General features: G+C 36.3%; 1 protein-coding gene across 42 annotated transcripts in view; it reads left to right on the top strand.

Moving 5' to 3' along the window:
• SORBS2 (sorbin and SH3 domain containing 2) overlaps positions 1–14,077 on the top strand; it is a 79,534-nt gene that overhangs the window by 53,663 nt on the left and 11,794 nt on the right. For 16 of the 42 annotated variants that reach the window (XM_042014807.1, XM_042014820.1, XM_042014804.1 and 13 more), the window contains 7 exons: positions 2,493–2,584; positions 5,187–5,233; positions 6,321–6,435; positions 6,530–6,658; positions 8,282–8,485; positions 11,763–12,581; positions 13,808–13,918. In XM_042014807.1, coding sequence (XP_041870741.1) covers positions 2,493–2,584; positions 5,187–5,233; positions 6,321–6,435; positions 6,530–6,658; positions 8,282–8,485; positions 11,763–12,581; positions 13,808–13,918 — 1,517 coding nt within the window. Of the gene's footprint in view, positions 1–2,492; positions 2,585–5,186; positions 5,234–6,320; positions 6,436–6,529; positions 6,659–8,281; positions 8,486–10,929; positions 11,236–11,762; positions 12,582–13,807; positions 13,919–14,077 lie in introns of those variants that run through there. The other 26 variants (XM_042014831.1, XM_042014843.1, XM_042014838.1 and 23 more) reach the window with 4 other exon arrangements.

Here is a 14,077-nt window from a genome sequence, read left to right as displayed (position 1 = left end):
TAGGTGTTGAGGGTAGATAAATTTGCTGTCTATTCACAAAGTACAGTAATCAGGACAACTGAAGTACCAGTGCATTTCAGTTAATTGATTATTAGTTCTATAAATTATAATGATGTTATTAAGCAATGAATTCAGGCATCATAAGATGCTGGTCAAACTGAAAACAATATGCAAATAACTCTCCCTTTATTACTAAGAAAAAAAGAATCTGCATCTAAAATGTGCTGTACTACATAATTTTGTTAAATATAAGTGATTAAAATGCTGTTAATTCTGCCAGTATCACAGAAAATTGATTCTGTTTTCTTATGAATCTGCTGCTTTGTATTACTTTTTGTGAATAGATGTGAAGGTCATTTTAGGAAGTTTCCATTTCCACTGTTCAAACAATACAATTTCCAATTTCTGTGGCAGCAAAATTAATTCTTTTCATAGAATTTCAATATGTCTGTGAAATTTTGAGAAATTTCCTAGCCTCTTAGAAGGAAATTTCTCAATAATCAAAACTTGAATGAAATTGTCAGGGTATGACCAATCTGTTTCTAAAATTACTGCTTTGAGTTGTTTCGTTTGTTGCTCTGCTTCTTTTTTTTCCCTTTTTTTTTCCAAAAAAAAAAAAATTGCTTGAAAGATATTCTTGCAATCCCAAATGGATGTAAGAGAGAATGTCTTTAAAACATAAATTATGCAATATTTGATCAGACCCATCTTATCCTTATTCTCACATATTTTTGTGTAGCTTTTTGAAGCTGTTACCATCTCTTCTTAGCTAGTTAGAATAGACATATTTACAATAGAAAATTTGGTAAAAAAACAGCTATAAAATGCAGTTCAGAGTTGAATTAGTCATACTTGAGGCCTGATCATGATTAACCCTGTCAGATAGTACTACATGGTGAGACTGCAGTTGTTGAAAAATGTGCTGGTCACATATTATAGTTGCTAAATGAGAATTTTCCAGTCCGTGAAAATGAGGAAATCCATAGTGTAAAGTAAATGTGGATTTCTAATAGCTTTTGCAGCTATGAAGGAGCCTGGCATGAGGAAAGCAATACACTCTGTCAACATTAATATCCCTGAAGTAGCATGGAGAATGAGTAAAGCAGAATATTCCTTTCGTTTCCATTAGCACCGGTCATGGCTGAGCTCTACTTCTAATCAAGTTTCGTGTTTTGTTGGACCTGTGTGCCAGCCACACAGAGACCTGGAGGTCATAGATGACTGAAAACTACCAATATTGACTGCATAAGGAGCTGTAGAGAAAAAAAAGGAAATTGTTTGTCCTAAAACTTCTGCCTTTTCACTTCTTTCCCACCCATAGCCTTCTCTTACTGCTAGGAATTAAAAAAAAAAAAAAATAGATATGTTTGGAGTCGTTGTATCTTTAGGTTTATGCAGTGGGCATCCATCTTCATTCACGAACACATACCATATCAAAAAAGCTGTCCAGATGTGGGGCTGTGATATACTTGTTGGGAATGACATGCTTGCAATCAACAGCATAAATAATAAAATTATCTCATCTCTTTGCCTCCATTGCATTTATCAATAGCCTCTTTTGTGGCCTAGTCAACAACCAATTAGAATGGATTTAATGCTTTCAGTTCTTTTTTTTTTGTTCCACTTGTGTTGCTTTAGAAATGTGTGAGCTTGGTAACAACAGATTGTGGGAGTGAAGTAAAAGGAAGACAAACATAAATCGCATTTCCACTAGAAGGTACCACTGCGGTAGTAGGAGACTAAAACAGTACTTCTCAGAAGAGGCAGTTCATTAAATAGTTCTATTTTCATTTCACATTGGCAACTTGCAGAGCTATAGGGTGTATAAGATTTTGATTTTTATTCTTATTAAAACATGAGAAGATATTCACCATCTTGTAATAAACATTGGTAAACTGTGCTTTAGAGAAGTCTGCCACATAGATTGGTAAGTAATATGATTTGTATTCCATCTCTTAAAACAGAATTGTTTTTGTGAAGTAACATCCTTTTAAATTCCCTTGTGCTGCCTAACGTGCCCCTGGTAAAGTAGAAATGCATCTTAGATCACTTAGGAGGAAACAATGTTTCTTCACATTTTCTCATTGAAGCATGCTTGAATCATGTGTTGTGCATGTAATTATGTGTTTATAGTGTTGGCATTTCAAAACAGTGTCATGAAACCTGATGAAGTCCCAGTACTGCTGTCATGTCTTCCACTTGGCCCAGTAGGGGAGCATTCCTTTTCACAGTGAGGCATAAATATGCCCTCTCAATCCTCTATCATATAGTTTCCTCTGCTCTGGATCAGAGGACAGCCTTAGCCTTTGCTTAAAGTTAGTATTCTTTTTTTCCTTTAAAGGTGCACTTTACCATCATATCATGTGCTTTGCTTTCTATTAAACGTAAAACAATAGATTTCAATATCTTTTCACCCCCCTAAATGAAACCAAGCAGCATCACAGATTTGAATGGTTTTGTTTATTGTAGTTTCACATAATTTCTGTTTTCAGTAGACCAGGAGTCTCCTGGAAGCTATTCTTCTGCTTTCACTGATGTGGGACGATGTACTCCAAGGGAGAGAAGAGGAACTACAGACAAAGAGGTAGTGAAACAACATTAAATAACGCAGCAATATCCACATGGAAAATTGGTAACATATTTGAGACAAGTTTTGTGTTGGTTGTAAGACACTATAAAAATGCAGACCAAAGGAACAGTTACTTATCATCATACAGATCAGCATCTTCCTTTTTCATTAAGGAGATTGGTACTTCAAGAAATTAAGTAATATCAAGCTTTGTAAGATAAGCAGTTTTCTTCTATTTATTATTAAATAGACCTGGACATAAATTCACTAGTCATTGATCAGCTCTGTCAAAGCTAAGGGGAGTGTGTGTTTGGAACAGATAAAAAGAACAGATGTGACTGGGGAAAGGCTCTTTAGAAACCCGAAGTGTTACCCAAAGAAACTGCCTTGGTAGTTTCAAAACTGATACAAAACATCTATATTTCACCATTATTTTTGTTTGGAAGGCAAACCACTGCTGTTAATGGATTAGACAAAACCACTTATCCTAAGAGCAGTCTCTAACATCTGTAGCAGTTGGTGACTGTAATTAGATACTGATTGCTTGTAGTAATGCTTTGGAAGAGGAAATGGAAGCAAGCATACCACCTTTAAAGGAACACAAAGTATCACTGAAAAGTACTTATTGAAAAATAAAGTATATTATTCCATATCTTAAGAATGCTTATAGACCTATAACTATAAATGCTCTCCAAACAGGCTTCATGGATTTTATCAAATTGTAAAGTACATTTAAATTAACCACCATCTACAGACCATTGATTGTTAACAATTTCAGTTGATTTTTTTAAAATATTGCACAAAATAATGGCAGCATAAAAGATTACTATATTTTAATTGCTAATATATAAGATTTTGCTAAGATTTTGCTCTGGGCTATCTATGGTAAATGGTGGTATGGTTAGAACTGAATTCAGATCCATTTACACCCCACTGACATGTTTATATTGCTGCAATTTGATTTAAAGTCTGATTTTTTTAAAGAAAGACTTTTTATTACAAAATACAGGCTAACAAAGTTCCAGGAGCCATATTGTGTGTTTCTTTTAAAGAATCTAATGACATAGAAAGTCATCTTTCAATTTGAAAATACATAAAATACTTAAAAAGGCTATTTTTAAGATCACTTTAAAAGGTTTAAAAATATGAAAGGGGAAAGGCATCTCTATTTCCAGCACATTTTGTGCATTTCAAAGTATTTTGTATTTAAACAGCTCCACTGTTCTTTTAATATTACCCCCTTTCTTCTGTTATTTGCTTTAGTAGTTACAGTACCAGCTGTACCAAAATCAGGAAAGACTGAAAAGGGCTTAGCTACAGTTGATATGAATACCCCCTCCTGTCTAAAAGACTGTTTTTAATAAGAGCAACAAACAGAAAAATGCTTTTAAATTTAGGCTATCTTATTTGAAGGAGATCTGTAATGGAAAATTGCTTTAGTATTGCAAAATTCAAGTTGGCAGGATCCCTGTAATAACTTTAGGGACTTTTTATTGTAGTGAAGACAACACTCTAGGTATGTGAGATTAGCTAGTCTTAAAATGACAAGAAGGGAGAGAACCCAGTCAAGAACACCTGCTCTGGAATAAAGGTAAAATGCAAAATTTACAAGTGTCCCTTTTTATTCCTGTCATAAAAAGATGTGCACCGTTACATCATTACAAATAGTATCTCTCAGAAATAGCATAATCAGCTCATTCTAGTCACTGGTACATCCTAGAGAGCCATTTTTTAGAACATGGCAATGTTTCCTGTGCAAGTACTTGCAGAGGAAGACTAAATCACTTTACCAAATACCCTTGTGTGGTACCGCTTATCACTTCTTGCACCTTCCTCTGAAGTATCTGGTCCTGGCTGCTTGTCAGATGCAGACAGTCCATGAGTGAAGCTGTTGGGTCAGATCACAGTGCATATTTTCATCACAGCTTTGAAAACAGTAAAAGTGTGTCAGCCATACAGGTGAGGAGAGTTAGGGCTGTTCTACAGGTTTAATTTTGAAATGATACTGAGCTTACACATACTTGGTGATAGAAGTTGATGAATGTATGAAAGAAATGATACAATGTGATTGTCTGTGATAGCAGGAGAGCTGCACAGATGACTCAGATCACCTCCAGTTCTGTGCTTTCTTAAAACTGTGAATGTAATTATAGAAATTAAAAATATTCCAACCATTTCCAGCTGTCAGAGTATATATATATATATATATATATAAACATAATTCATCATTTGCAATTGAAATTAGCCTAAAGATAACAGAAAAGGCACCTAAAATACTACAGGATATTAAGTATGTGTATTTATGTTGTACCTAGAGATCTAGTTGCCTACAAGTCACATTGACATAGTTAACTTTTTTATTTACTTTAGTGCTTCTCTTAAAGTTGAAGAGTAGTCTGCATTAAAATTTAGCTATTTCCGTTTTTAGAACACTTAAGTCCCAAACACCTAACTGCCTTAAAAAAGAAAGCCATATATTTAACTGCCTCTTTCTGCAAGAACCACTGTAAAGCTCATCCTTTTCTTTTTGGATCTTGGTCACCTTTTTAGAAGTTGAAACACATTTGTCATATAGTAATACTACCTGAATGTATTAATCACTTTGCCTATTTTTCAGAAACTGCCAGCTAGAGCTGTATATGACTTTAAAGCTCAAACTCCTAAGTAAGTACTAGACTTTTGTTCATTTAAGAATTCATATTTCAGGCAAACTCTTTGTACCACTTAACTGGTGTTTGAGCCAGTTTCAACAGCAAGTGCCATGGACATGAGGACCCTGCTTGCTGTCACAGTAGTCCCTGCATTAGCAAACTGTGTGAGAAGTTACTTTGTAATAAAAATGTCTTCAATTACTATATTCTCCATTGCATCTGTTTGAACATATGAATAGCTGTACATCTTCAGCCTTCTAGAGCACCGGTTGTGAGGGACACCCACTGAATGCTCTTTGTTTCTTGTGAATTACATTAAGGTGACAGAGAGTAAAGTGCTTAAAATATGGTCATAGATAATGAGTTTATCAAAGGTCTGTATAATGCTTCAGCATCTTCCTGTGTGTCTTAATATACACAGGCTTTCTGCAGGATGTGACATGTCACATACGAACACAAAAAGCAGTGGTTCGTAACAAAAACAAGATTGGGAACCACTAATTCAGGATATGAGAGAGTCAAAGTAGAATGTCTACATTTCATTTCTGCTGTTGTTACAATGATCATTTAAACATTCTTTAGATTGTTTAAATTTAAACAATCTTTAGATATGGCCAAACATTGACACTAGAATTACATTAGCTCTGTCTAGGACAAAACTCACAACTGAAATTACCAGAGCAGCACATCAGCTCTTGAAAAACCAAATGGATGGTACAGCAAAGATCTCCCAAGCCAGGATCTGAAAATATTCTTAATGATTTTAAAAACTCCCTTATTTTGATATCTAACATTTAACATATCACAGTCTCTGAGTATCAAGAAATGATGAGGACATAATCCTGTGTTCTTCATGCTTCTGAATTGCTGTCTTGAAAAAAAAAAGTGTAGAGCAGAAGCATGGGATTTATAAATGCGAGTAATTTGATTTTATATGGTATGATCAACTGGTAAATGTACCACAGCTGTGACACTTTTTCTTCAAATGTTTAGTTGTTACATTCTGTTTCAGTTCCAAACTGTAAAGATCTCAGGAGCCATGCAGGGAGAAGAGTTAAATGTAAAGCTATAAACATCTGATATAAATAAATTTGTTACAGAGAGCTGTCCTTTAAGAAAGGAGATACTGTCTATATCCTCAGGAAAATTGATCAAAACTGGTATGAGGGTGAGCACCATGGAAGAGTTGGAATATTCCCAATTTCTTATGTTGAGGTTTGTTCTCTGTTTTAATTCCTTTACTTAATTTGGGTAATAGGTCCACAAACCACATGAGAATGATGAAAATCTGGTTTTTCTTTTTCCTTAGAAACTTTTTCCCCCAGAAAAAGCACAGCCTGCCAGGCCACCTCCCCCTGCACAGATTGGAGAGATTGGAGAAGCTGTTGCCAAATATAATTTCAGTGCAGACACAAATGTGGAGTTATCGCTTAGAAAGGTACAGTTGAGAACTATCTTCCATCAAAATACTGTTATAGTGTCTCCTGCTACACCGAATCAATAAATGCATAAATACTGTGCTTTGGTGCACTCTACATGCAAGATTTGCAATGCACAAAACTATATATACCACGGTAGGAAATTCTTGACATAATAGCTTGTTGGCTTGCAGTCTGTCTCAGCTATCTGCAAATAGTGTAAATGTGTTGTGCCTTTAATTTGGATTGTGGCAGAATAGCATATGCAATTATCTGCTAACAGCCCAGCTAAATTTTGAGTTTGCACTTCCATTATCTATTCCTGTTTTTAATTATTATTCCTGCTGTCACAATTATTATGGTAAGGTTTTAAATACAGAATAAATAGAAAATTACAGAAGATAGATACAAGAAAAAGCCTCAGATATATTTTTGTGAATGTAAATATTTCATTTAATAACAGTTCTCTGTTTGTAATGTTCTATTATCTTTCCTGTGCACATCCTGGTGACTATACTGAACTGCACATGAGCAAAATAACTTTAATTTCTGAAGTTTGTTAGACACTGGACTGTTAACACTGTAGAGAAACTTTATTATTGCAGATATTAAATACTTGAGCATAAGTAGTGTGTACTTTTCATCCACTGGGAAGTTCTGCCCGTTACATTTTTCTTTTTTTTAAGAATTAGAATTCATAGAAGCTTTTCAATGGTTTATTTTTATTTTGAACAAAAAAGTAAGGCTAGAGATGTTTGTTGCTGACCTAGAGCCTAATCCAGCACTACTGAAAGTAACGGGTGTTTTTTACTCATTTGAAAGTAGTAAATGTCAAAGAGGTCTAAAAAAAACCCAGGAATAGGAACTTAGAGAAATTAGGGGTTGGGGTAATTCGATGTTTTGTTTCTTTTTAAAATTAGCTTTTGTGGTTTTTGTGGTGATCATAATCTTGACAGCCCAACTTTGGTTCGTTTGAAAAGCTGACTTGCACTGGTTTTCTTTTGTTCCATCTCACTAAAGACAGTTGTAGTGAACTCCACACATCAACTAGAGAAACAAAAAGAAACCCAAAATTTCAATTTCTACAAAAACAGTGTCTCTAAAAACAGTGAGGCCCTGCCCATTTTACACAGGAAAAGCACTTCTTTCTCTCGTATTTCCAGTAGACTCACTTTTTAGTTCTCTACCTCCACTTATTCCAGTTTTACTGATAACAAAGCACTTGCATGGACTTCATTGTTTAACTTTTATCACTCTTAAGAAAACATGGGCATAGCTGTTGCTGTTGCATATTATCACTGGGGCATTAGCTAGCAGTTTGACCAACAATTAAAGCAGGTTATGTTCCAAAGAGAAGTGTTAATGTTAATCTCCCAAGTAAGAGGAGAGGACTACATGAGATTCCCCTCAGATAAAAGAACAGCCTTTTCAGTCCATGCCTAACCCCTCATTTTACTGGGATGGTAGTTTTATATATGGTTATTATCAATGGGAGGAAAAATGGGAAAATGGAGATGATGCTAAAGACTGATGGGAAACAGAATTGCAGGGAAAATACTATTATGTGGTAAAATAATACCTGTTATGTACAGAATTAACTTCCAATGTATGTGCTGATAACTCATTTTCATAATGCATTTCAGGGAGACAGAGTAATTCTTCTTAAGCGAGTTGATCAAAACTGGTATGAAGGTAAAATACCAGGAACCAACAAACAAGGCATCTTCCCTGTTTCCTATGTAGAAGTCATCAAAAAGAATCCATCAAAAAGTGTTGATGACTATCCCGACCCTCCAATACCCCAAAGCTATTCTAGTGACAGAATACATCATTTAAGTTCAACTAAGGTAAGGATTTTCTGATGTTAGCTGCCACCCCTAGAGTGGGTTTAGAGGGACTTGTAATTTTTTTCTTAACATAATACATAACTTAGGCATTAAGTACACAACATTTTCTTTCTTGCACAGGTAGAATTGCATTACTATGTTGTTAATAAATTATTTTTAATAGACAAGTGTGTCTCATATTCTGCCAGGATTTATCCTCTCTTCTTCATTGGCTATTACATTATTTTTAGTAGAACCAGGCAAAATTTGGGCAGAAAAGTCAAGTCAATAGAGAAAAATTTATTTGGGAACCTTAGCAAGAATTTGAGCATTAAGGGTATGTATAGCAGCCTTTTAGTAGTACAATGTGAAGACATTCCCGTAGCACAGCTGTTCTAAAAGCCGACAGTTCCATAAGCGTGCAAGACACACCTTGCCAAGAGCAGTTCTGTACCATTTGAAGCAAAGGAGAACAGCCAGTGATTCTGTACCAAAACCTTCCTCCTTTTGCCATTCGCAGTCTTGGAGGAGGCTGTTGGTACATTCTTTGGAGCGGTACAAACTGACAGTATTGTTTCATTTAGGAGTGAGATAGATGATTGTCATCACATTGTCAATGAACTTGGATTCAGACCTTTATGGTTGTATATTGTTCACACCAGATGTGTATCGTAGGTTCCGAATTGTTTTCCTTCCTAGTCTAGATAACCATCACATATCATGCTACAGGATGCTTGTCTTGGGGTGACTTGTCTCAAACCGGGACAATGCTGCAGAAAGATTCCTGTGTTCTGGTTTATCATTCACTTGTGAGGCTTCACAGTCACCTGTGCGGAGAACATAACATTTTTGGCAGTGAAAGAAACTAAGGAAGCTTCTGCGTACAAACTATGCTTAGAATTAACATGTTATCAATTGTTTTGAACAGTCAAGATGGGAACTTTTCTAGATCTTCCTCTTCACCTTTGTTGCTTATCTCTTCAGCATGGGCAGTAGGTTTTGTGTGTAATTATAAACTTACCCTGATTTTAATCCATGTTTCATTTGGTTTTGTCCCCTTTTCTACTTCTGTCTACTTGTATACTTGGTGGTCATTCACATGCTTCAACTTTGAAATAAATTCCACATTTGCTTATCGCTTTGGGGTTGTAAAAAGCTACCAGAAGGTGTCATTTATATGCAACGGTAGCCTCTGAAAATATTACTTAGGACTAAATATTAGTTTGGGACAGTTGCTAGAACAGGTCTTGTCTGGTTTTCCAGAATGTGTCACAGCAGAGAACTAGATCCTCTCTCTTCTATTACCACAAAACTGTTCAAGTAGCATCAAATTCTGTAGCTGCCAACTGAGGTATTCATAAGCTAGGGCCCCTTACTGTTACAAGAATCCAGAGGGTCCTGAAGGCAAGTGAAGAGTATGAGGGAGCTTAAGTGCTCCATATTCCAGAGATGCCTCTCCCTATTTTCTATGGAGCAGGCTTGTCTCTAAGGTATCCTGCTAAAGTTCCATAATCCTTGTTGAGCACAGGTGGTGCTTCAGAGCATTTACATCCGTATTACAAAACTATCCTGCCATTATTACTAAGTTAGTTATTACTAAATTAGTTCATGAGGGAAGGAAATTGGTAGAAGCCTTCTTTTAACACAGGATACTTCTGCAGTGATAGGTGAAGAAAACCCCAAAACCACCAACTTCTACTGAGACTCTTAAACAGACATCTTTTTCCTGAATTCAGCTGTATTCAGAAATGTCAATACCATGAAGAAGACGTGTTGTTCCTGACTACCTAGAAGAATTTCAGCAGTCCTGAAGGTGTTCTAGGGTTTACCACACTTTCTGATACCACTTTCCCTATTCCTTTGGAGTTTTTTACCACATATCTCTCCTTGTTGCTAGAGCAATTGCACTAAACTTGTCTGGCCTAATGGCAATAAAATAAATAAGCAAGTTTTGCTCTCCGTAACTTGGCCTAATCCATCTATGTCTTTAGATCTAGCGCAGCTTATAGCCATGGGAAAGTAAAAATGGTGAAGTCTCCTCAGCAGTATTACTGACCTTAAAACCACAGGTTAGGGACACTTGTTTAAGAGGAAAGATGAGGGAAAGAGACTGAATATTGCTGTAACAGCCTAGCTCTGTTTTAGCAGACTGCCTTCTATCAGTCTATACTGTTCACTTTAGTACAGAAGACTCTGTAACAAAGGTTTGTCTAACTAAAATATAAAGCTATTTGCCTCAAGAAAACTCAAGCAGAAGGTAAGTAAACTAACCTCTCTATTCTGCAACATTAATGTAGACTTTTGAAATTATTTTTCTCTACTACATTAATACTTAAAGTCTGTAGTAGTCCAGATAACTTAGAGGTGTACATCTAATTATTTTGGATAGTTCTAACGATGAGATCAAAATATTTTTTACTCAATTTTTATTTTGAGGATTAATAGTAACAAAAATGCATTTTCAGTATTTACTGAAGCAATGGATATCTACCGATGCTGTGTACGTATGACTCACCAGTCTCTCATTCTTAGACAAGGACCTTTCTTTTCCCAGAAGGATACTTCAATCAATATTGTGTAACGGTACTCAAAGCATACTGTTGTGTACTGTGCTGTCACTATTTTAAAAGCATTGTTGACTGCCTACATCCAATTTGAATTGAATGTGTGTACCTTTCACAAATGTAGACATCATTTGAACTAATAGGGTTACTTTTGAAAAACAAATGCATTCTGTAGCTGCTCATGCCTTAATAAAAGTATGCAATGTATTAAAGATGTTTCTTAAACATTTACTCAGAAGTACTAAGAAAAAGTAGAAGTATTAACATTTGAATAATTAGAAATTACCTCTGTTGTTATACTTGGAAAGAAGTATTTAATGACACCTGAGGTGTACTTCTGAAAATGCTATTCTCAAAATAATAGTAATGGTTTGAGAAAATTTCGTTATTATTAATTGTATGATTTAATAACCTGTGACAGGCTCACTAATAGAGCACCATAAGTAACATAACTTTAGCAGATCAAATGCAGTTGCCTTCATTAATGTAATGATTCAGATCTGTCTTAATGTTTGACATTTATGCCCTAAGCCAGAACCTGATACAGTATCATGTTTCAAATGTCTTTCCTGCTGTTCTGATTCATGTAGTAGTGATTTCAGACACCTATGGTCACTGAAATTCTACCCTGTAATCCAGATGATGGCACAGACATTTTTCTTTTCCAGTTTACTCATATCCTAATTCTCCATCATACTTACCTATTTCAATTCCCGTGTTTTTCTTTTTTGAAGTTGCCTTCCCAAGCACTGACCCCACTTTCCAGACAACTTTCCTCCTCTTGGTCACACATTGATCAAAAGATTCTTCAGGCTGACTCTAGTGACTTGTTTTCAAGGACTGTTGGTTTTTCACCTTCAAACATGTGCAACTTAACTTCTCCATCACTTCCAGACAGTTTTCTTTGTGACTTAGAAGAACTCAATTCTTTAGCATTAGCTACCTCCCAAATGGTAGCCCCAGGTAATAGCATTCGCCATGTTAAAGATGGTCACTTCATGCCAAACACAGAGGTGTCTCTCAGCTCTCCTACAGCTCTTCCTCTGTCCTTTCTTGTATCTCCCTCTGTCTCATCTTCAGCCAGCTCATCTCATGACATAGCATATAAGCATGTCAGCAACAATACCAAGTCAGGAAAAGATAAAGACTTAGAAGGTATAATTGACCCTTTAGTTATTGAAGTACCTTTACTTATTGAAGAACCTTTAGTTATCAAATTATCTAGAGATTTGTCAGATACTACAAGAGAAGGTGAACATGGTGCTATCCGTAACATCCCTTCGCCATATGAAGGAGGTTCCATGTCCAGAGTGCTAGCTGCAAGTGCTGAAAATGAAGAGGAAATCTGTACTGCAGATCTGCCACTTAATATAGGGGATCAGTCAGAACCTCAAGAAATAGATTTCTACGGCGGAGCACAAGACACAACAGAAGAACTGACAAGACTGTATATAGAGGAGGATCTGGTACATGACAATTTAGAATTCCCAATAGCAAGTGGAGAAGATTCTATGGATTGCTATGAAGGATACACTTCACCAAATATTGATAAGGTATTTTAATTTCTGACAACCCTGACTTCTGTGTTCAGATAATTCAGTATATCTATTCTCTGCATTTCCTTGTATTTACATGTTTGTATTGTGCACAGGCACAATTTTACACAATTGCATTCGATAAAACTGAGCTCTGAGCAAGCTGGTTTAGTGAAAGGTGTCCCTGCCCATGGCAGGGAGGTTGGAACTACATGATCTTTAAGATCCCTTCAAACTCGAACTATGTTCTATGATTCCATGATGAAAAATTGTCAGCGTTAGGGGACAGTCCCTTCTCAGAAGCAGGCATACGCATAATTGTGAATTCCATGATGTATCAATTGTGTTGGTCCTTTCCCTTCTGTCCTTGGTTGCTGAGGAGCTTCTGATGTGAAAAGCCAGTGAACCATTTCCCTCACTGGGCCATTACGTGCTGCCCCTTTTGAGAGAGAGGCCCCAGCAAGCAAATGCTGTCAACAGCCTCCAGAGGGAGGGACATGTACCTCCTGCAGAGACTCTGCGGTTTGTGCTTCACAGGTGTCACTTCACCAGCTGATGTATTTATAGCAGCCTCTCTTACGAGAATCTGACTAACAGTAACAGATCAGATTGTGTTTGGCAGTTTGACAAATGCTTCCTCCTGAAGCCCTCCCCAGTTCCTCTTTGGGACAGTACATCATTGAACTATCCCAAATGTGTGCTGGCCATTAAATGCCACAATATAACTACACAGTTTGTTTCCAGGCAAAGTTTCAGAATAGATTTTTTTCTGTCCAGCACTTACTTCAGCAGACATTTCAGACAGTTGCTTTGACTATCAACATGCAAGTCAGGTGCATAGGACAATATTTTAGGCCTAATGTCAAACTATTTAATTATTAAATATTATTAAATTTTGCAAGTTACCTCTACCCTTAAATGACCTGAAAAACACAGGAGAAAAACTGAATAGAGGTGAAGTCCATGGCCACAAATGGCAACTTTTTTTATACTGAGGCAAGAAATTTCTCCAGAAAAGTAGATGACTAATAATAAGATTAGCATGAGGTTTGTGATTGTTCAGGTTAGTTACATGTCTCCTTATTGAGCATTTGACATCGTTCAGCTGATTTTATAACAGTTTTATAGCACAGTTATTTCTCATATTTCTTAAACATTTAAGCCCGCTCCACTTTCTGCTGGAACATCAGGAGACTGATCCTCTTTTCCACCTTTCTTCTAATCTTCCATTTCCCTCTGCCAAGGCACCTACTTCCCACTCCGTTCCTACAGCATCCCTGCCTACTGCTTCCCTCTCACCTCCTCTCCTCTCTAAACCCTTACATCAGCAGGAGAAAGATTCACTACAGCTAAAGGTAACTGCACCTCTTGAATATGGATTGTTGCAAATCTTCATGTCTATTAAATAACTGCAAGGCTAACACTGAGTTTGATCTTCTCAGATGTACTGTTTTCTTTACTAATATTAAATAACATAATGAATGGAGTATTAAGATAGGCCTTTTTCAAATTAA

Source organism: Corvus kubaryi, unplaced genomic scaffold (genome assembly GCF_017639235.1).
Source record: "Corvus kubaryi isolate FWS band 111438036 unplaced genomic scaffold, C.kubaryi_AGA036_p1.0 split3-131, whole genome shotgun sequence".
In the NCBI taxonomy this organism is placed as follows: Eukaryota; Metazoa; Chordata; class Aves; order Passeriformes; family Corvidae; genus Corvus; species Corvus kubaryi.
The sequence above is the reverse complement of the archived record's forward strand: the minus strand, read 5'-3'. Positions and strand labels throughout refer to the sequence as shown.